Source organism: Nestor notabilis, unplaced genomic scaffold (assembly GCF_000696875.1).
Source record: "Nestor notabilis isolate BGI_N333 unplaced genomic scaffold, ASM69687v1 scaffold2719, whole genome shotgun sequence".
In the NCBI taxonomy this organism is placed as follows: Eukaryota; Metazoa; Chordata; class Aves; order Psittaciformes; family Psittacidae; genus Nestor; species Nestor notabilis.
The window spans coordinates 122,486-146,469 of NW_009943925.1; the positions used below are offsets into that span (position 1 = coordinate 122,486).

A 23,984-nucleotide genomic window follows, 5' to 3' on the forward strand; every position below is an offset into this window, starting at 1 on the left:
GCCTCAGATACAGATATCACTTGACGAGAAGAACAAAATACGGAACTCCATGTTCTTGTCCAGGCAAAGTGGAGATAATCCGCTCATGACGATTAAATGACCCAGCATAGGTGGAAATTCATAGGAACATCCTACAAAGACTGATCTCAGCCCTTGAACAGGTGCAGTATTTTGCAGAATACAAAAGCTTCCTCTGGGGGGAAAACCAGGCAAGGATGCCCTAGCCCTGTTGCTGGGAGAATGAAAATGCTTTTTCGGCACTGGCAAAAACCCCAGGTATGGGTCTGAACGTGGTAGCAGGAATCTCTGCATTAAGTACTGTACAACCTGGTATTTTACTCTTTTAAAGCCAATTATTTCTCTCCTCCCCATATTCTCACTGGCAATTTGCTTTATTTAAAAACAAATAGAAATGCTGGGGAAACTCAATAGCTACAAGTGGGTTGGGGGTTTCTCTTTAAAGGATACAGCTAAGTTTTTTTTGGCTATGACTCCTTCTTCCAAAATAGTATTAAGTTTTCTTGGCTGTCAGTGATAAAGAGCTGACAGCAGCATGGAAACACCATGATAAGAATAGAAAGTAAAGGCATGGTCTCAACAGCTCCTCAGAGCCGCATGGTATCCATGCAATGTCCCTGCGTAAACTCTATGGCATGGCAAAGAAATGCTTAAAGATGCACGCCACAGCCCTGATCCCAGCTGTGTTCTGCATCCCAGGCGGGATGTGCAGCCAGTGATGCTCTCAAGGCTCATGCCTGAGCAGACATTCCCAAGGTGTCTCTTCACGGTGGTTAGAGAGGGCTTCCCTTAAAAGGTCTGGTATTTGCGGCATGCCAAGAAGCCCTCTCCCCAGGCAGAGGTTATTCCAGTGGGCAGCTTGGTGTTGCTTTCCTGGGGAAGGGGATTTTAGAAGGACAGAAGTTGCTATCATGTATAGTCATCCTGCATTGTGATGTGCAAAAGCTGATGCTGCTCTATGGGAGAAGGTAGAGCATGCAGAGGACATGGAGCCTGCAGAGGAGTTAGGGATGAAAATAGTCCTGCTGCCGGCCAGCATTCAGAGACAGGTGAAATAGAGAAACAGGGAAATAAAAACAGCTCTCGTTAGACGTCAGGCAGGAGTGTTTGTTTGTCACTGTTTCAGTGAAACCCCCCTGTGTAAATAACAGAGTTACTGGAGGGTACGAGAACAGTGCTGGCATGACCAGGGCATGATACACGATACCCAGCATGTCAGAGGGACAGTGCTGGATACCGAGATCCCAGTGATACACAGCCTGGGGGAGTGATTTATTAAACAGCTTCTCAGCCTTTATTAATGCTTTGCAAATAGCAGAGGAACATGGAGAATTAGGCAACATTGAGTGGATAGTCAGGATAACATCTGCCTTGTGTAGGCACCTGGTATCCCAAAACCAGGGGAGCTGACCCAGGTGATGTGAAAGACCCTCTCTAAGGAAACACAGCCCCACAGCAGTTGGCCCACTCGGGAAGGCCATGTCGCCAGCCAGCAATGCCACTCGCAGCTGTCTCTCAGCAGAGCTTCCTGGCATTTTTTGGTACCAGGAATAGAGTCCTCCACATTCCTAGATTTTTGCAAAGCCCAAAAATAGCCTCGAGCTGCCTTGGGGCAGATACACAGCTCTGCCTGAGGCTATATTTTCCCAGGTTTTCTCAGGAGCTGTTTAAATTACCTGGGGCTCGGATGTTCCTTCAAAAGAAAGTCCAGCTGACACTGAGGAGCCAAAAACATTTGCAGAAGTGACAAAATATCATGAACCTTCAGTTTACAGGCGCTGGAAATTGTAGAGAGATCTGAATCTGAAACTCAAGTGCAGGAAACAAGACACTCTTCAGTAACCATTTTTTCCTTTACCCCTTCCCACTTCAGATTTGAAAATGCAACTTTATACACACGCAAAATTAGAATCATTTGACTGTAATTTAGTAAACAATTCCTAAAGCACTAAATGGTATTTGAAACCTTATTTTCTCTTCAAGACTGGTGCTCTTTAGTTACATTATGTTATTTTACTTATTTGTTTAGCACTTTCCTCTGGTTCTGGCACTTTTCAGCCCATTTCCCACCCCAGAATTTATATATTAGCTCTGTGTGCCAGAGCTGCTCAAGCAATTGCAACATATGGCTTGCAGACAGCACAAAATATTTCTTAAACCCTTTCAAGAAAGAACAATTTCTATTTTTTGATGCGCATTAATCATTGCGTGATCTATACCAGAGATGCCCCCACCTCCAAATTAGGGTTCTATTGTATATGATGCTGTACAAACATATTTGAAAGGAGTGAATCTACTCATGAAAGCTGGGAATCAGGAAAAAAAAGTGTTGTTAAGTTGTATGATTTTATTAGTTATCTAACTGTAATCAGGGGTGTTCTTACAACAGTGCTGGTTCGGTGAGCATATGAAAATCTCAGTTCTCACTTTTAAGGTTGATTCCCAGCCCATGTAGCTAGAACAAAAAGTTTAAAAAGTGACCAAAACAGTCAAAAAGCAGATGACTTCTTTAAAAACCAACCAAACAAACATGTTTACAGGTGCCACTCTCTCACATAATTGGCTAATCCATGGCAAAAAGAAAAAGCTTGAATTTCAAATCCTTGCTGTCCTTTGTAGGACTGAAAGTGAGAGAGAACACTGCAGTTTGCAAACAGAGCAAAGTGTGATCTGGGGGCCAGGAGACAGTACCTGTGAGGATAAGCAGGATGGTTTGATGCATCACTGGTCCTCACTCTTTATTAGAAGCTGCCTAAAACCCCACTGATGCGTGTAACTTTGTCCCATCTTTTTTCCCCTTCCTTTGGAAAAAAATAGCACATGACATTGCAACATGTGCTAGAGCCTCAACAGTGTTATGAGGCTGAGAAATAGCTGGAGATGATCCTGTCTTCCCAAACCCTCACCCTCTCAGGACTACCCTTCCGCTCACACCCTTCACTGCAGCATCCCTGGACCACTCACCCTTTCAGCAGCCTCCAAACCAGTGCAGCAAAGAGCCTTCCCCACTTCCCGCACCACCTTAGCATGCACCTCCTCCAACAGAGCTTCCCCATGGAGTAGAGCTGCCAGCACAGGGGTTGGGGCAGAGATTTAAACCTCTCCCCGCTGACTGAGCACCCCCAATGGGCTGCCAGGCTCCCGGATTAAACAGCAGTACTGGTTTCCCAGCCAGCTTTTATGGGTGCTTACCCATCCATGCAAATTCCCTCAGCCCACCTGTGGCGCAGTGTTGGTATTTAGGAGCCCCTTTTGTCAGGGGATGGATTCACTGGGAGACAAAGCCGGGAGGAGGATGGGGTAGGTGTGATTTAGCACATGCAGCTCTCACATCCTGGGACAGAGGCACTTAGAAATGGAGTTCCCTTTGATAGTGACCCTGCTTCAAGAGGAGGCCAGAAAGTTGCTGAGGTTTCATCAACATGCATGCAAGGGACATGCAGGTGGGATGGGGCACCCACGTCCAGCCACACATCCTGAGTCAGCAGACTGAATTGGTAGTGACCACCTGATTAGGAGTAACCCATGACCCATCCCAGGCAGGGAGGAATAGCAGAAATGGCTCCAAATTCCCAGGAAAAAGCAGCCCAGAGCACAACAAACACAGGAGAATTTCCATGTCAGCTCACCTCTACCCCCTTGGAAAACAGAGTCTCTTTTACAATGTGAAGAAATTGCTGTTTACTTGCCCTCATTTCCCAAGTGCTAAGCAGCTCCAGGATATGAGTCTCTGCTCCCATCGTCCTTTGAGTATTGGGTTTTGGTCCTGCACTATGGGATGTGCCAAAGGTCTCACAGCACTTCAGCCGTGGCACAGCCAAGGAGTAAGACCATAACACATCTGTGCTTCGTGGCATGGAACATGCCAGGTCCAGCAGCTGTCATGGCAAACTCAAAGCCGACCTATAGAGAAGGAGTGTCAGGCAGCCACTGAACAGGTGAAGAAGGATGCTGGATTTGGCTGTCTGGGATGGGATGCTCACCAGAGCACTGGTCCCTTTGATGAACAATGGATAGAGAAGGGACCCTGCACAACTTACACCAGCGGGTTATCCTTTTCCCTCTGGCTCGTGCAAGCCTTGTGCAAGCCCCAGCTGCTCTCAGGCCCCATTATACAAGCCCTGGTTCACAGACTGCCATGGGGTGCACAGGGCGACACAAAGGGCTTTGCTTAGCAGCTGTGTTTGCTCAGGGCGGCCGATTTTGGGAGCAAAGCCGATGACATGTGGTTGGCCAGGCGACCCAGGAGACTGGTGCTGAGCTTGCAGCTTCCTTTTTTAATAGGTGACTCAGGCGCTCATTAGCTCACTGGGGTTTGTGGTGGGAGCCGGGCTGTGAAGGAATACCAGCGGCAGAGGTGGTGGACACCAGCAGGTGGGTAGCGTTGTTTCTCTCTAGGATAAAGCTGTTTAAGTAGAATGCAGAGCAAGCTGGAGCTGCTGTGTTAATGGTGAGATGGGGTTTTTCGGGGGAAGGACGGAGAAGGGGTTTTGCTAGTGATTTGGTTTCCGCTTGTTGGGAGTTCGCTGTCAGGTGTAAAATGATAACAGTTCAGGAGACCTGTGATACTGTGTTCAGCAGAAGACAGAGCAGATGAGTGATTTATGGTCAATAATGAAGAGGAAATGAGTGAATTTTTCGATGAATATTGAAGAGTCTCTTTTCCCCTTGCCTTGCCTTTTCCCCCTGTGTCTAGAAAGATCAGTGAGTACAAATGAATATGAGGAATTATTTTCTCCCATTAGAAATTTCCAGGTCCCACAGCCCTCCCTGTCTGCCTAGGGTACAGCCTGTGGGACAGAGCGGCTGTAAACCGAGCCGGAGCTGCACATACATGGGGTGGGGCAAGGGAAGAGCTAAAGAAACCCCGACAGCTGCTCCCTATGGGCAGTCCTCGCATTGCAGCCCCTCACATGAAATGTGCAGATTCATCTGGCGCCAGACGCTGGCACGAAGGACATTTTGCTGGCAAACCCCAGCAGGGAGGAGCATTCCCCGTGTCCTTCCCTTAGAGAGCAGCCACATCGGCCACAGTGCCAGCCGCCGGGTGGGATGGGAGGAGGGGGTCCTCAGGAGCTCTTTTCTTCTATTTTAGCTCACTGCCGATGCTTTAATGCTTGGAGTATCAGGTTTAAAATCCCTGGGGCCACAGTCAGTGCTAGTCAATTAGTGTCTCGCAGGATGCATCGCTCAGCACTGCAATGGATGCCAAACGTGCCAGTGGAGCCCTTTTGCTCTGCAAGGCAGAAACATGGAGCCCGGAACAGGTCTTGAACTGGACTTCCATGCCCTCCATCTCATACACAACAAACAGCACGCTAAGCCTGATCTGCATAACATCCTTTGGCTTTGCTTTACCATCCCCAGCTGGGAAGTTCTCCCCCTCCCTCCCTCCTGAGGATGCTGTGCAGTGGCACCAAGCTCACAACCCTTGAGTTGTCCTAGGTGCTTCTTGGACACCATTAGCTGCACAGACGTGACAATTCAGCTTTCTCGTTAGTGGAATGAACTGTTGTTCTTTTGCTTTTATCTATAATTAGCAATTTAGAGGGTGGCAGCAGCCCATTTCGTCAGGCAGAGCTGCGTGGAGCCACCAGACTTTCACAAGCGCAGAGCCAGCCGCCTGCCCGGTGGGTTTGAGCAGCCCCTATCTAAGGCAGGCAGTTTTGTGAGAAGTGATAAGCAATCAGAGGGCTGTGCACAGCCTGTGCACTGCAAAAATGTCATAAAGGAGAAGGGGGTGGTGGGGAGAAAACAAAGGCAGTGATAAGGCGAAAGCTTCAACGAAAGCTTTGTATCTAATTATAGCCGTCATTAAAACAGAAGCCCTGGGGCCTTTCATCCGTGGAAGCTGATGGGTGAAGGACTAGGCAGCACTGAGGTTGTGCTATTTTCTACTGCATGGACTGGAAATCTTTCTTCAGCTGCATTATTCTTTCTTGGCTGGAGGGGCACACTGCTCTTCTCTGCACAGCATCTCAACCCAAGGGCCCATGGGCCAATATAGATTATATGAACACAGTAGTAATACCCATAGCCTGGGGTAGGTGTAGGCCATCGAATGTTACCAGCCCAGCTCTAGGACATGAGGATGCTTTTGTCAAGCACTTAGCACTGAAACGGTTAAGCACAGCAATACTCCTGTCAGCCTAGGCAGGGTCCCTGCTTTGCAGTGAAAGCCAAAGGGCTCTGATCTCCTTCTGGTAGTTTTTAAGAGCTTTTTCAGCTTGTCTGTTCCCTTACGGAGGGCTTGTGTTCATTTTACCAACCAGAAGGGCTGCAAGTCTGTCCTTGGTTTTCTTTCTGCTTCAAAACTAGCAAGGCTGACTCTCCCCAACTCTCCCCATTGCTCTCATTGGGAGGCTTAGACAAACCTCATAACCTTGCAAGGAAGAAAGCTTCTGTTTTCCAGATTGTTGGATGCCTTTTGCCTCTCCAGCAACGTAGGTGAGAGGAGATCCGCAGACAATATTTTTCAAAGCCCTTTTCAAAGCTTTCTGTAGCTAATTCAGCACATGCTTCAATGCTCTTCTCACACTGTACAGCCGCAATAAGGAAAGACCATGAAATCCAAGATACCTTCACAAGCAATTCCCATTTTTACAGAGTAGACCCCTTCAAATGCATGCCTTGAGCATCCAAATGAAGGGAGAAGCCTACTGCAGCAGACAGAGGGGATTGTGTTAGCAGATACTTGCATGATTCAGTGTTTAAGCTCTGGACAGCAGAAGTCAGGGGGAGAGGTCCCATATCTTCATATGACCTAGCAAAAAAAGACATTGAGGAAATATCTTCTCCTGTTTCTTCCTCTGGTGTCCTAGTGACCTCTGGCAGAACTGGGCAGCTAAATCTGTATTGCATCCCACTGCTTCCTCATGTATCCAGCCCCTGTTCTGTATCAAAATGCCCATGAATCTGCAGGAGCAGCTGGAACCAAGGGCAGAAGAAACCTTGGAGTTTGGCACCTTCCAGCAGCATGTTGGCCAGTGTCTGACAAGCTCACTGGCCCTCTGCTCTTATCTTCATGGCTTTTTGGTGCATGATTGTCCCTGTAGGAACTGGGACATTTGAAGCACCAGCTCCTGCAATCCTGTTAGTGTGTAACAGTAGCTGTTGTCACATTAAGAGAAAAGCAGAGTAAATCCCCCCCAGTATTTTAGAGAAAAACTTGGAAATCTGAACTCAAAATGCAGAAATGAAAGAAGAACAGTCATTAAGTTTGTTATTTACAACTTTCGTTATCTGGACACTGAGATTTGAGGGCAAAGAATGCTAGAATTGCTGCGCTGCTTCTAATATGCACATATTAGAAAGTACATCAGGCCTTTCCTGGCCATGCAATAGCTGGATTTGCAGAGAGAGAGCCCATTGTTCAAACAGAAAGCACTGCAAATACCAAACTAAATCCAAATGCAGCAGTGCAAGCCTGCAGATAAAAGGAGAAACTTCTCATGTTTTTAAAGAGGCAAGAGAGGATTTACAGCCCTGACTAATATGGAAAACGAAGATGCGTCATATAGGCATAGAGCTCCATATACATCTGTGACAGGAAGTGGAGATGGCCATCCTGCTCACACCTACCAAAGTAATGCAAAAAGAAATTTCCTGGCTAGAATTTGAAGTTGTGTCTTTCTTTGAAAACTGGATCTGTCTGCGTTAGAGCCACTCATTTAATGGCTCTGATGAGCCATGAATCAATCTCCGGTGATCGACACAGCTTTCATCCTCAGAGGGAGGAGAAGCTCCTACTGTTTAGGGGTATAAGGATGAAAGGGGACAGGATACAAAAGGTGGGAATGAGCGAGCATGGCCTGAGCATCATCCAAAAGTGTGTGACTGCTCAAATTATCCATTCCCTTTGTGTACCTTCAGAAGGTCTGTCTGATAGATCACCTCCTCCCAGAGTAGCCATTTTTCCATGAACCAGAGAGGGACATCCTCAGCTGTAGTCATCTCCATGGGGTGCATCTGAGCAAAGGTAGGAGGAACACTGAATTTCTTGAATATCTCAGCAATGTCATGCTGGGCCCTGCTAAGGTCCCCACAGGAGCTGGTACAGCGCAAAATGTCAGACCTCTAAACTAAAACCAGGGTTCAGTCCATTGGTGCTGCCAGAGACGCCCTGCTGCATCCTTGGGCAAATCTCATAGCTTCTTCATGCCTCTATTCTCTGAAATGGGCTCCCAGGGGAGGGGTAAAGATAAATGGATATAATTGCTTGTGAGGCACACCAATAGGAGAGTGGTGCAGCCACACAGCACAAAAAAAGATGAAAATTAGTTCAAGTTGAACATGTGTAGCTCCTTCATGTAGTCCAAGTTGCTCATTTTGGTGATGGTCTTGTCCATGCAGGACATGGGATGCAGAAATGGGTGCAGGCTTCGTGCCCCGCTGGCAGCATGGAGGGATCAGGTCAGTGTGCAATGTGTTACTCTCACCCAGGCTCAAAGTCCAATTCAGCTGTGGAAAAGGTGGAGATGTCCACATTTTCTTTCTGAACCAGGAGGGCATGATGTTAAATTTTGGGGGACCAGGATGGGGCTGCTGGGGGAATTGGTGTGCAGATGTTGGAGACACCTGTCAGAGCCCACCTCATGGTCCAGGCTGGCCGTGCCCTCCTATCTTTGGCATATAGCTCACCATGCATGTTTGTCCCTGTTTCAGATGAGAGGACACGGTCATTTTTAGACACACCAGACAACACCAGCCACATACTTCACCAAGGACGAGGGAGGTCCTCTGCACCCTCCGTGAAGGAGCTGTTGGCTCTGTATCTCTCCCAGACAGCTGCTGCTGCTGCTCACGCCAGCAGCCCTGCACAGCCGGTAAGCACTGCACGCCTCTGCCGCTGTCCTCCCTGCTCACAAATCACAAGTGGAATCCCAACAATGCCCCGTCCCAGCAAGTGGTTGTAAGAGGGTGAGCGAGAACATGTCTGGTTTCGTAAATCTGGAGAAACACAGCATCTGAGTTGCCAAAAATGACCAGCTTCCCCTTGTCGTTTGCAAATATTGTGTGTTATCAGAGGTGCTGATAGGTATGTATGTGATGTATATATCCAGGTCTTCAAATGTAAATACCTGAACTCCCCCACCTGCATTCATTTTAAAATAAAAGGTCTCTCCCTGCCCCCCCCAAATAACAAGCAACAAAAATACTTGCACTGTATCTGTGATTTAAGTGACATGTTTTAGTGGTGGACTTGGTAATAACAGTTGGACTCCATGATCTTAAAGGTCTTTTCCAACCTAGCTGATTTTATAATAAGCTGAATATACATAGACACATGCCTATATAGTCACACATGCACACACACACCAAACACACACACGTCTGCATCCACTAGCCCATACAAAGAGTTTATTCATACGTAAGATTTCCACTTTATTTGCACATATATATTTCTACACTCACATCCATGAAAGAAATATTCAGCACACAGCAAGAAGTACATCTCCATGTTATACCCATTCCAACACACACACATACCTATGTCCATTTATGTCCCACTCAGGCATAACTTCACAGTGCGACTTCCCTGTGTTCCCGTTTACAGTGGTCTGGGATCCAGGGATTCGATCACCCACTCCAGGCTGATCACTGGGTCATAGGATAATTCAGGTTATAAAGGTTATGAGACACTGAACTACATTTTTCCCACTTCCCCAGCTCCGCTAGTGATACAGGAGTAACATGGGATGTGATTTCACACTGGGACCTTTCCTGCAGGCACATTTATGCTCCCTCCCACTCTCAATCTCTTGCAAGGTCCCTGTCCAGGGGTGCAGTCTCTCGAGCACATACCAGGGCTCTGGACTGCAGGAGTCCAGACTGAAGCAGTCCTAGTCAAAAACAAATGAATGGAGACTGTAATTGGAAAATTAGAACTGGTTAGAAGCTCAGGGGAAAAAAGCTGTTCCAAAACAATAAATTACACAATCCATCATGCAATTACAAATGTAGATTGGTTTTATTTTTAAAATATTGAAGTATAAACAAAAATACAGGCTAAATCAAACTTTGGAGAAGCCAGTGCTTGTTTTGTCTTCCCCCCCAAATATGAACAAAAGTGTTTGGGGTTTTGTTTGTTGGCTGAGACTTTTGGAAAAAAATATTTCTGATCAGTCTGGAATAAGAGTGATTTTCCCAGTAGTACAGAACTGCCAGTGAACCAGAAAGAAAACCCTCACCTGTAATGGTTTTCAGGTCTCTGTAGCTGACACATGCATATATGTATTATGTATACACACACACACATATATACAGGTAACTTGTCTCCCTATGCAGTTTGATGTCATTTCTCCTCATCTTTTCCAGAGTACTGTGAAGGACAACTCCATTCACTCTCCCCACAGACAGAAAAAAAACAAGGTAAGAAATGTTAAAGATAAGCACCGTTATCTAACCAAATATTTGTGGACTGCAGTGCCGTGTGATTTGAATACCCGCACAAGGCAGTGAGGAGCACTTTCATACTGAATATAGCTATCAGCTGCTCGGTCGCTCTTTCCCACATTCAGAAGCAATGCACAGATCCCAAAAACTGCATTCAAAGTATGCTGGCTCACGTGAAATATTCACATTTTACCCTTGCTGCAAAACATGCTGATTTTGGTATTCTGGGAGGTGTTTTTTACTAATGTTCAATACTTATTTTTAGCCGGAACAATCTGTGTGTAATAGAGTGAAATAACACCGCACGCCATTGCTTTGAGCAACAACTAATAATATTCCAGGCATAACTCTACAGACATAATTCCACAGGCATGCCAAGGGTCATCAGATCTGTTTACTGAAAGAAAAGCCACCAGGATTATAGTCTCTTCTGGATAATGATTATAGGCCTGGGCTACCTTGCCTTTGGACAAATGCCAAGCCAGGCAGGTTGTAGGTATTCAGTTCAGCTCCCAGGCTTCCCAAGCTAAGGAGAAAATAATTGCAGAAGGTGAGGCTCAAAGATAGGCTGAACAACCACAGTTCACCCCATCATGACTGCACCCTCTGTTCACTTCTGTGCCAGCACTGCTGTGGATTTCAGCTGAGCTCAGGGTAACTGAGTCTAAACAAGTGTAACTTTTGCAGGCCCCCAGCTATAGGTGTTACCCTAACTTCTGGTCCCTCAGCCTTGCTTTTTCCTTCTATCAGCACAGAATCTGGCCTCCTAATTCCAGCAGATGTAAACCTTATGCCTGTACAAGTCTACAAGTCAAAAGAGTTTTATTTAAGTCTCTCATTGTGTAACTGTGCATCTATTCTTCTATAAATGATGACATGAAGTAGTCCAACAGAAGAAATCACTAATCAGGCAAACATCATTCCCAAAGCCCTCACTTCTGTGTGGTGGGCAGCCCAAAGTGCTACCAAAAGCCCATCATGCTACCTCACTACCCAGAAATAGGTTGTCCCCATCAGCTCAGCTTGACATTTTTGTTTGGTTCCCTCTCCCCATTTTCTTCTTGAGACTTCCTCAGAAATTGCTACTTGACTTTCTCATGCACCCATATCCTATGTTCCCAGACTCTCTGCAGGTCCTCACACTGCCCTGGATATTTTGGAGCAGGAGGGAGAAGCTGACTTTTAGCTAATTACTCTAAGACAGACTTCTTCATGTGGTCATTCTTGTGGTCACTCTCTCTTGCTGACACAGTCCAAACTTGGCACCTCTGTTATGCTGTAGCTGGACAGAATCCTGGGGACTGTAGACTAACCACTGCACATGCCTGAATTAGAGACCTTGCTTTAGAGCGTGCTGCTGTGGAACCGGAGCTAACACCAAGCCTGGAGAGTGTGGTGTGGTGTGATGATTTGGAGTGCTGTGTGCTACTGAACCAAAGGTATGGAGCTTAGTAGGTGCATGGATTTCCCTTGTTGGCTGGCTTTTTCCTTTGCCATTCTCACTGTTAACAACCATGGGACTGGGGGGCTGGGGGAGATAAGAGATGATGCTGACGTTTAAAACTGTTTCCCTAAAGATGTCAGAAGCTCAGAAATCATCTAAAGTAGCCATCAAGAAAATGGAAGATGACTTGCCTCCCCCTCCCGCCCTTGGCTCAGTCCAGGTCATCGCTCCAGGGAGCCAGGATCTCAACTCACTCCCTGTGCCTCCTCCAAAGCAAGCCTTCTCCAAGTTCTACCAGCAGCGTCAAGTCAATGAGCTGAAGAGGCTTTACAGACACATGCATCCTGAGCTCAGGAAGAACTTGGAAGAAGCTGTGACTGAGGACCTGGCAGAAATGCTTAATACTGAAGATCCCAATGCCCAGGCATCTGTGAACCTGGACAAAGTCCTTCCAGGAGAGGTTCAGTCCATGCGCTGGATTTTTGAGAACTGGGCACTTGATTCCATTGGGGACCATCAAGCCACAAAGAAGTTGACGGAAGAAGAGATCATTCTCAGTGGCGATGTGAAAAGTACTTCTCTAAAGTTTGAAAGCCAGTCAATCAATGGGGACAGCCTGTCAACATCAGCCAAGGTATCAGAAGCAGACCTTGCCAGAGGGGATGTGCATACTGCCCGGTGGCTGTTTGAAACCCAGCCACTAGATTCATTAAACAAACTGTATTCAGATGAAACCGAAGTGCAGGAGGCAGTTCTCAAGGAGCCTGTCCAGGGAGGTGATGTGAAAGGTGCCAGACAGCTTTTTGAAGCACAGTCCTTGGATGCTATAGGACGCTGCTGCTCAGTGGAGGAGAAGAGCATCCTACAACTGAAGTCAGAAATCCAGGAGCTAAAAGGTGATGTTAAGAAGACTGTCAGGCTTTTCCAAACAGAACCCCTCTGTGCCATCAGAGACAAAACTGGAAACATCCATGAAATCAAGTCTGTCTGCCGAGAGGAAATTCAAAGCAATGCAGTCAGAACTGCTCGCTGGTTGTTTGAGACTCAGCCACTGGATACCATCAACAAGGACACTTCCAAAGTGCAAATAATCCATGGGATTTCACTGGAAGAAATTGGAAGGCCAGATGTCAGTGGAGCAAGGTGGATATTTGAAACTCAGCCTCTGGATGCTATCAGAGAAATCACTGTTGAAGAACAGGATTTCAAGGCTTCAGCAGATTTTGTCACAGGGGCAGATGTCAGTAAGCAGCGACTGCTGTTTGAGACCCAGACTCTTGATTCTCTAAAAGGAGAAGCTTCTGAAAGTGTTATGGCCAAAGAACAAGTTATTGGAGGTGATGTAAAATCTACACTCTGGCTATTTGAAACCCAGCCAATGGAAACCCTGAAAGACAATTTTGAAGTGGGACGTTTAAAGAAAGTAGAACTTTCAGCAGAGGAGAAGGGAGATGTGAAGCAAAGAAAACACGTCTTTGAGACGTGTCCCCTTGGCAGCATCTCCAAGTCATTTGAGGAAGGAATTCCAGCCACTAGCATGGAAGAGGTAGTGAAAGGGGATGTGAAGTCTTTCAAGACTCTGTTTGAGACTCTTCCCTTAGACAGCATTAAGCAGGCTGATGCTGAACCTGTCACCAAAGAAGAGGAGGAGATTCCAGCTGGCAATGTCAAAGCCAACCAAATTCTATTTGAGACAACACCTCTGTATGCCATCAAGGACAGCTTTGGCAATTTCCATGAAGTCACCTCTGTAAGCAGAGAGCAAATCATCAGTGGTGATGTCAAGAACTACAAATGGATGTTTGAAACCAAGCCCCTGGACCAGTTTGATGAAAGCATCAAGAAAGTGGATATAATAAGGGGGATCACAAAACAAGAGGTGATGTCTGGTGATGTCAGAACAGCCAAGTGGCTCTTTGAAACTCAGCCTATGGATGTCATACATCACCAAGCCACGCAAGGTGAGGGGCATCCCTCAGTGAAGCGGGAGATCTCCCAGCGGGGGGATGTGAAGACCTGCAGGTGGCTTTTTGAGACCCAGCCCATTCACACCCTGTATGAGAAGGCTGAAAAGAAAAAGGAGGAGGATGGCAGTGTGCCCCAAGCTGATGTGAAATCTTACACATGGATGTTTGAGACTCAGCCCCTGGACTCCCTGAAAGGCCAAGAGGAGCAGTATTTACAAGTCAGTAAGGCATACAGTCAGGAGGAATTACAAGGAGTTGATGTCAAAACTGTCCGGCACCTATTTGAGACTGAACCGTTGGGCAGCATTGCTGCTGGTGAAGCTGATCGAAAAAAACCCATGCGGTACTCCAGTCGTGTGGAGATACAGTCTGGGGAAGTGTCCAGAGTGAAGGAGTTCTTTGAAGCTAAGCCCTTGGATGCAGCCAAGAAACCAACATCCCCGAAGAATGATGGGACAATTGAAGCTGGATCTGTGCACAAGTTCACTTGGCTCTTCGAGAACTACCCCATGGACTCTCTGAAGGACAGCTCTGAGGGTATCCAGGAAATCCCTCCAGAGAAGGATATCAAGGCTGGAGGCAAAAGGTTCGTATTCGAGACCTATTCCCTTGACCAAATACATGACAAAGTAGATGAGACAGAGCTCCAGAAGATCCAGAAAGACACTATGAGCAAAGCTAATGTCAAGTCCTGCACAATGCTTTTTGAAAGCCAACCCTTATATGCTATCCAGGACAAAGAAGGAGGATACCATGAGGTCACCTCAGTGCAGAAAGAAGAAATCATGAAAGGTGACATGAAAGGCGCCCGATGGTTGTTTGAAACTAAGCCCCTGGATGAGATCAAGAAGGAAGAAGAGGTGTTTGTGATTAGGGCTGTCACCCAAGAGGACATCAAGAAAGGAGATGTCCAGGCTGCCCGGTGGAGGTTTGAGACAGAGCCTCTTGACTCCTTCTCAGGGGGAAAGAAGTCTGTGCCCAGAACAGTAGATGATGTGCAGAAGGGAGATGTTCAGTCCAATAAGCAGCTCTTTGAGTCCCAGCAAGTGGGCCAGAAGAAGTATGTGAGGATGGTCAGTGTCAGCGATGTTCAGCGGGGTGATGTGAGGACATCCACTTGGCTTTTTGAAAACCAGCCTGTTGACTCCCTGTATGGGGACGCGGAGAGAAGCTCATCTGTCAGTACAGTGCAGAGAGAGGACAATCAGAAAGGGGATGTAAAACGCTGCACCTGGTTGTTTGAAACCCAGCCAATGGACACCCTTAAGGACCCTGAGCTGATGGTGAGTGCTGGGGCTCAAGAAGCTATCCCTCACGCAGATGTGAAAAGTACAACGTGGCTCTTCGAGAGCACACCTTTGGATCAATTTAGTGCTTCTGAAGGTAGCATAGAAACTGAACTGAAAGAAAAGACAATGAAGGAGACTTTAGAAATGCTCTGCACCTGCCAGGCTATTCAGTATAATGGGATCCTCATTGAAGCCAACGATACGGAGAGTGTGAAGATGGTGAAGTACCAGCTCAGCAGCCCAGGTGCTCCAGAGATCTTGAAAGAGGAGATTGTGGGAGGCCATTTGCAAAGGATCATGCTGCAGCTCCTGCACAGAACGAATGTAGAAGCACAAAGTATACTGGTGGAAGAGGACAGAGGGGGCAAGATCAAAGTAAGCCCGTTGCAGCTACTGGACCAGAGTGAAGCTGTTAAAGGTGAAGAGGACTTGAGTGGAAATGTAGCTAAGGCTTTACAGGGTCTCCTCAGTCAAGATGCTTCCATCAAAAAGGGGATGGTCTTACAAGAGACAAAATCAGGATCAGTGAAGATGACTCTCTACTCCCTCCTGTTCCATTCTGTCCAGCAGAAAGTTGTCAAGGGGGATGTGAAGTCAACAATAGGGAACCTGTTGGCTTCTTCTCAAGAGCAGAAAGCAACAGCAACCGTTAAGCGTGAGGACAACGAGAAGGGAAATGTCCAGCTTTTTGCGAGCTGCATTGAGAAGGGAGATCTAGACTACCTGAGGAATCTCCAGCAGCAGTCAGAGATACAATCCCTCATCTCTTCCCAAGCAGAGGACGGGGCAGATGAGAGTGTCCCATGGGTTGTGCAGGGGGCTAATATACATATCTTACCAAATAAAGAACAAATAGAGAAAGTAATTGCAAAGGGTGATCCAGGGGCTATGGAGGGAGCAAAAAAGGTATTCACATGTGAAAGCATGGGCAAAGAGGGTGCATTAGAGAGAGAGGTTGTGGATGCAGCAGGTGTGACAGGCACCACTGTGCAATGCCTTGGGAAGCCTCTGCCCACGGTGATGGGAAAAGAAGAAACGCTGTCAGGAGGGCTTAAAGTGACTACAAAGTCAATCCAAAGGGTTGCAGATGGCAGCAAGAAGGCAGAGAAAGAAGAAGCCACCAGTGCCCATTTGAAGGAACCCAAAGCTATTTTGCAAGACAAATTTCCAACCCAAGTGGCAGCTCAGGGAGGAGAAGTGCCTGGGAAACAGCAAAGTTTGGTGAGTGGTGGAGCCAGCCAGATGCAGCCAGAAGAAAAGGCCCTTGGGAGTGATCTTCAGACTGCAATGCAGAGCCTGAGGCTAGCAACAGCAGAAGCAAAAAACATTCAACACCATGTCCAGAGCAAGCTACAGAGGAACAAGGAGGAGGCTCACACAGCCTACAGGCAGCAGGCAGCCAGCACACAGGGAACAGTGACCCTTCAATCAACCGTACGCCAACAAGATTCTGCATCCACCATGCAGGAGAACACCAGCACTGCCATCAGGACCACCACCACTAGAGTCCAGGAGGCATCCAAGACCCACACAAGTGTGTCTCAGAAGAGAATAGCATCACACAAAAAGGTCAGTGCTTCAGAGGAAGTACAGGGAGGACAACTATTGAGCCAGGAAAGCCAAGTTGTGCCCGGTAGAGATTTTAGCATTAAGGATGGCCTTTATACTGCCACACCTGTGAAAACCTATATAAACCCTTTTGCTGAGTCTGATTACAAAGAGCAATCAGTGCAAGAAGAAAGAGATGTTATTGTCAGAGGGGATGTACAGACAGCTATCAGAGCACTGCAAAGTGCCGCCACAGAACAGCGCCTGGTAGAAAAGGAGGATGTTGTCCGAGGTAATTTAAAAGCCACCCTTCAGTCGCTGGAAAAGTCTAACGTTAATGTCTCCAAAGGGGATTTTAAAGCCGCTATGATATACAGAAATGCAGGGCAGTCCTATTCTGTGTGTAAAAAGAAAAATGAGGCTCAAGTCATTAGTGACCAGACTGCTGTAGTGGCTTCAGGGTCACAGACTGATATTGACTTTCCTCCTCCTCCTCCCTCAGTTGCTGTGATGAAAGCAGAGCATTGCCCACCCTCAACTACAGCAACAAGAGAAGGTGCCCTTCCACTACCAATCAGCAAAGATGAAGCCCCAGGATGTTCTGTACCTCTCCAGATCCCTCCTCATGCCCTTCCTTCTCTGTTCTGCAAACCCACTGATCAGAGTCCTGCAGAGAAGCCCAGGGCTCCTCCAAAACCAGAAATTACTGCCCCACCCAGGAAAAAACCTGTTCCCCCTCCAAAACCTGAGCACCTCTTACATGAGGCACATTCTGCCTCTGCAAGTAACAGCACAAACAGATCAACCAAACCCATCCCTCCACCCTTGCCTCCAAAACCTGCAGGCCTGAGGGAGATCAGCAAGCCAAAGCCTCCCCTCACAGAACTGGGATTAAGCTGCATGGAAGTATGTGAACAATCAGACCATGCCGAGATTCAGGCAAAAAGCTGCACTTTGGAGACATCTGTGAACAAGTCTGTCACAGTTCAGGGTATGAACCCTGAGAGAAAGCTGCCAAAAACCATTGCCAAAACCCCTCTTCAAATTGCAGAGGAAAGGTACAAGGCCAGCAAAGGAAAACAAGGAAAGTTGGAATCAGTTAGTGTTAAGACTTTAAAGCCAATAAAAAATGGAGTAGTTAGCTGTGAAGTCGAGCAGGGCGTGATGAGTGGGAAAGCAGCAGCTCCAAGATGTCCAGGTGAGGTGGTTCAGAGGCATACAGAGCTGTGCCAAGACAAGAACGGGTGCTTTTCAGTATCATATCCAACCTGTCCTGGTAGAGTACAGCCTCTTCATGTGCCAGGACAAACTGAGCCAAGTGCCTCCCCTGTGGGTCACACCACTCTTCCAAAGAGAGGAGCTGACATTGCACAAAATGCCTCATCCAAGGTGGAAAGAGAAAGTGCGTCTAATTCTTATGGATCATGGGATAGTCAGAGAGTTGTGCAGGTGAATGAGAGGAGGGAAACGTGTCATTCAATGTCCTTCCATCAGCAGACAATGAACTCCTTTGAGAAACAACAGCAGGGGAATAATGAACAATTTAAATTTCCTGATGGAGAGGCAGAGACATCTGCCCAGAAGAAGCCAGCGGTTGTTATGAGAGAGAAAAACAAGAGAGAAACAGAAGATGAGCGTCGGAAGAGACTGTCAGTACACAAAGAGGAGATCATGAAAGGCAATGTCAAGGAGGCTATGGAGATCTTTGAAAACCTCAGGAGACAGGAGCAGCTGCAAGAGATCTTGACTAGGGTGAAGGAGTTTGAGGAGGAGACAAGCAAAGTGGACGTGAAAGCTCTGAAGAGCTTCTTTGAGAAGGTCCCTGACTGGGTCATTCGTCAGAAGGCCCATCAGGCCGAGCAACTGGACAGGGCTGATACACTGGCAAAGGAGGACACTGACAGTGTGTCCTCAGTGGATCTGGCTTTCGGGGACCTGGAACGAGCAAGTGCTGAGATTATCCACCTGAAGGAGCTGACACTTGCCCGGCTCCAGGACATTGAGGAGGCCATCAGAAAAGTTCTTTGTTCTGTCTCTAGTCTCCAGTCTGAGTCAGACATCGCTGAGCTCTCAGGGCTGTTCAAGGAGTCTCTGGGGAACACCCAAAGCTCTATGAGCAGCAGCAATATCCGTAAAATCAGTATTGTCTCAAGCAAAGCCAAGCAGGAGGGAGTCACACTAGAGACAGGGGAAGCAACATCTGCGGAAGAAGCAAAGGTGGCAGAAAAGACTGAGGTAACCAAGGCAGAGCTAGAGGTCCCCCGTCTAGTTCAGTCTCGTGTCAGCTCTCCCTCCTCACCTTCCTACATCTCCATCGAGTCTGCTGCCAGGAAACCAGCAGAATCACCCAAGACAGCACGTTCCCCCTGGGATGTCCCTTCACCAGACTGTCCTGACACTCCTGTAAAAAGGGATGCTTTTTCTCAGGACAGCTTTAACTCCTTCAACCATCCATCAGCAGAAGAGAAGAGACCAGAGCCTGCCCAAAAAAGTGCTGGGCTGACCTCAATGAAACAGCATAACCTTGGCAATGCCAACCATACAATGAGTGAGAAAGAGAGGTCCCCTCTGGATACCTCCAAAGGCAGCTGCCACTGTGGGATGAAAGGAGGCTTTTCGGACTACTCCTCCCTGAATGTCCCAAGCCCACAAAATCCACGGAGGCAGAAAAGCATCTTGGAGCTGCAGACAGGGCCCGATGGATCCAAGCTCTATGGAGCCACCCGGACTGTCATGGAGCAGTACGAGGAAATGGACCAGTTTGGAAACAAAATCATCACTTCATCCACCACAGTCACCAAGCAGTCTGAGACACAAACATCTTCCACATGTGATGTAGTCTCTCATCCTCAGTATGAGGTGTCTGCCTCACCCGTGTTTCGGAGGTACTTGAAGAGCCCAGGCGAAGACTTCCACACCAATGGCAGTTTTCAGGAGCCAGGAGTGGTCTTTGTCACCTTTGGCAACTCCAAGCCAAAGAAATAGGAGATTCTGGAAAGCAGAAGAGAACTGTTTAAGACAAAAAAACCAACAAGTCCACAGTAAAAAATATCTCCTGGTTTATCCACATTACACACAGGGATTAATCTACACTCTAAGGACTTCTCAGGATCATCGTCTTGGCATTTGCATACAGACAGGACAAATGCAGTCTGCCTTGACATTGGAGGAAAACAGCCCTCACCTGGCCAAACCAACAGACTTGGTGCTGCACCATAACCCAGAGCCCCGACACTGTTAGAAGCACAAGGGAAAAATCCATCCATGAGCACCTTAGGGTAGCTTCTTCCCCCTAGAGTGTTGGGGCCAGGGGATGGGGTGAGAGGGGGTGTTGTATCAGGCTTCTCTGAACGAATGAAGAAGAAAGGGTAGGTAGGATCAACCAAAGAACCAATCTGGTCATTGGCAAACAAACACCTTTATACTATCTTTTTTCCTAAGAAGGGCATCCTAAACACACATACAAGCTCATATTGATGGGTGGGTTGGATAGGTTTTCTCTTAGTTAAAAGGAAGGAAAAAAAAATCTTAAATTGCTGTCACTTATTGGGGCTTGGGGGAGGTATTTAACAGGGGTTTTTTTCAGTTCTTGGAAAGTACTACCTGCTACTGAAAAGCCAAGACCTACAGCTATTATCAGTACTGTTCCCCCAGAGAAAGATGCTATGAAAGGTTCCTTATTTGAGTCAGAATGGTTACTGCTTTCCTCTGTTTTTAGAATTGTAATTTATTATTCAAAATATACAAACCTCTTATTTTAGATTTTCCATGCTTTCCTACATGTTTACTGTTTAAATTCCTTTTGAGACTTTGTAAAGCAATTTTCTTTTTATTATGACTTTGTTTTGTACATTTTAAACTGAAGAATTTAGATAATTTGTGGTTTGGTTGTTGGGTTTTTTTAACTTCTATTGCTGCATTCTGAAGGTAAACATTACCTCTAAAAATACCTTGGTCTGGTTGAGTTTCTTTCATTGAATGCTTGTTTCCTTTCAAAGTACCTAGAAATCATCCCTCAGTGAAGCAGTTGAATCACATATTGAGAGCACTCTAAATTACTGGAGGGATTTAGTGTACATCTTCTTTACTGTGTGTGTGTATTATCAGCTCTGCACTAAGCAGTGTTCATATCCTTGTCTTAAAACTGAGTTGAGTCCAGGGTGATATATACCACCCAAATCAGCACCCTGTGTAAGTGTAAGGAGACTGGGTAGTATGTATACACCAAGAAAAGTCTCAACACTTGCCTATACCCACTTCTTCCATGTGGCATGCTGAGGTGTTATGCCTCCATAAGCCTTACAAGTCCCTAGCTAGGTTTTTAAACTCAGATACCATCCCCAAAAAACAGGTACATACCCAGACCTCATTGGTTTGCCTCTAGGACCCCGCAAATCTGAAAATAATATATGCCAAAAGAACATTGTTTTCAGTTCAAAAGAATGCCCCATAGGTTGAGGTAGAAGAGCAGATCATCATAAATTGAGCATATCTGGTTTCAGGGGATCAGAAAAAATAACCACTTAGACCTTCCCAATGGTTTTACTATGGTTTAAGGACCAATTGCAGTAGCAAGAGAGAATTATTTAATCTGGAGCTCCTCTTCAAAATTTTTCCAACATCGCTTTCTTATCCTTCTTTGTTTCCCATCTTAGCTTGTTTCAGGATGCCCATAACACATGCTTGTTTCATTTCTTTTTATGGACAGCTGCAGGGCAGTTTTAGTAAGCTGCAAAAAGGAAGCTTGTGCAATAAAATTTATTCCACAAGAACTCAACTAAACCCAAATATCCCGCACCGCCAGTGCTTAAAAATACCGATCTTATTGTTTGTGTTTTGGGTTTTACAGGATTTCTAAATGTCTCAATGATCTATTTATGAGCCTAAGATAATTTGAGATATGTTTCTTTCATGGTATTTCCATCAGCCAGGAGCTGAAATATCATGAGGGGACAGATGCTGCACTATTTTAGCACCATACATGGCTGCTTGAAGCACTGAAAGAGCTGGAGAAAAAAACAAATACAAAGATTTGAAACTCAAATACAAGCTGAGGGATCAGCTCATATTCCTCATGCTTCAGACCTTGCAATAATAAATCAGTAAAGCACACACAAACTTTCAAATCCCAAACGAGTTGTCATAGATTTTTCTGTGATCTTTGGATACAAGACATGACGTTGTTCACCATCCTTTGCCCTGGTGGGCCTCTGCATTCTCACACAGTGCTAGGTAGATGTTTTCAAGTGCAAACTGGCTGAGAGAATTACCTGGACCAACAGACAGAGGACAGATGGCCTTGTCTTACTGTACCTCCTTGAGTGTTCAAAGGGCAAATTCAGCTACAGATCTGGTTCTCTTGCAGCAGTAGACATGAAATATGCCACATTTGAAGTGCCTACATCAAATACTACCCTTGCCAACTCCATTTCAGCCACTTATCTCCCTGAGGATATTCATAGGTCAGAAAGCTTTGTGCTTTTGTGTGACCCCTCATGCTGTAAAGATTTTAATTCACCTAGAGAAAAAAAGGCAACAACTGATAAACTAAGGCAGCTGAACTTTCAGCCTGGCGATGATAAGCAGTGTGCTAGAAGAGCCTTCCAGGAACACTCTGTAATTGCTTTTCACAGAACTCTTAAGACAATTTCCTTGCCCACAGTGCCATTCAATTGCTGCTAATCACTTCTCTGTCTTCCAGACCAGTAGGAAGGCTTATTCCTGGGGCTGATAAAAATACCTCCGAAGAGAAAGAGTATTTGCCATGCATCAGACAGTGAGCACTTAAAATAAATCTCTTGATGAAAGAGACCTGCATCCCCTATAAAAGATTATCCCACTTTGGAAACACATTCCCAGCTAAGAGTAAAGAGATCTCTTTAAACAGCTAAACAGCTCTGCATCCTGATTAAAAGAAAACATATATTCTTTTAATACAGCAAAGACACGTCAACAGTTACTCTCTTCTCTGCCAGGACACACACCTTCATGCTGTATGAGAGCTCGTCACTGTCAGAGGAAATGCCTGCCAGCGTACATTGACGTTGCCAGATACAGCAAAGTTGATCCATTGGCTGAGATTTATTATCACCAAGACTGGCACTGCTCCATCATCACAGATGATGCTGCATTCATGCAGCTGCCTATCACCACTCACTGTTCTTTGCCAAACAGCCTGCTCATTTCCTCCAGTGCCAAAGGTGCAGAGCTTCAATTTCTCCTGGAATAACCTATTAACATGGCACCACTTTCCATCTGGCTTCTGCTACCATTTTCCACTTGAAGAATCTATCTTACCTTTGCATGAAAGCATGTTTCTGCTTCACCTTCACCAGCACTTCCCTCTCATTGGCATTTTCACAGTTGTATAGTCACACTGGTGAAGTTAATCTTACCTACGTGACTGATTTTGTCCAAATACAAGGGCTTGTTTTAGTGTAAATGTATCACCTTCTAGATTCCTTTAACTGGACCTCTGCTGAATATACTAGGAATTTAGACACTTATTACATACATAGGCAGTTGCAGAACTATGGTATCCTCTCTGTAGAAGATTGGACTGGCAGAGGTCTACTGAGATCATTGCAGACTGAAGGAAAGACAGGGCGTTTGTTTGTATACTTCCCTCTAGAAAAAGGGAAGAAAATTGAAGACATCAAACTCTTCTTGAAAGCATGGTCATAGGAAAACAAAGATGACAACAATACTGATATGTTCAGCCAAAATGAAAGTAATTTTAAATAAATGGTCGCTCAGGTGTCTATTGCAAATAAAAGATAGGGTTCTTGTTCCCTTGTCAATTAATCTCTTGAGATAAACACTTTTCATGTTTCATAGAGCCGTAAAATCACAGAAGGTTTGGGTTGGAAAAGACCTTAAAGCTCATCCAGTTCCAACCCCTTGCCACAGGAAGGGACATCTTCCACTAGAGCAGGCTGCTCAAAGCCCTGGCCTAACCTGGCCTTGAACACTGCCAGGGATGGGGCAGCCACAGCTTCTCTGGGCAACATGTTTCCTCTGGTCAAAGCTAAAATCTGGCCATCAGCCCACTCCACATAAGAGCAGAAAGTAACCTTGCCTTCGCTTTGAGCTGGCAACACTGCAAACCAGTGTGAGAACATATTGAACAAGAAGTTGGAGGGATCAGAGAGCACCAGCAAAACTCTATCAAAACAAACTCTGGCAAACTACCTAAACAAAGAGTCAGAGATGCCCTCATGTGAGGGAGTATCAGTACACAGAGCACTGACCTGGGCAGGCAGAGTTAGGTTAGGCTCAGCTGCACTCCTTCTGTGGCTTTGGACAGACTTGATGTGCAGACGG

General features: G+C 46.2%; 1 protein-coding gene across 1 annotated transcript in view; it reads left to right on the top strand.

Annotated features, from left to right (window-relative positions):
• LOC104411684 (xin actin-binding repeat-containing protein 1-like) overlaps positions 1-19,646 on the top strand; it is a 20,980-nt gene extending 1,334 nt beyond the window's left edge. The window contains exons 2-4 of the mRNA XM_010022170.1: positions 8,683-8,843; positions 10,336-10,389; positions 11,991-19,646. Of these exons, the coding sequence (XP_010020472.1) occupies positions 11,991-19,646 (7,656 nt within the window). The 5' untranslated portion in view covers positions 8,683-8,843; positions 10,336-10,389. The remainder of the gene's footprint in view (positions 1-8,682; positions 8,844-10,335; positions 10,390-11,990) is intronic.
• Positions 19,647-23,984: the final 4,338 nt, after the last annotated feature.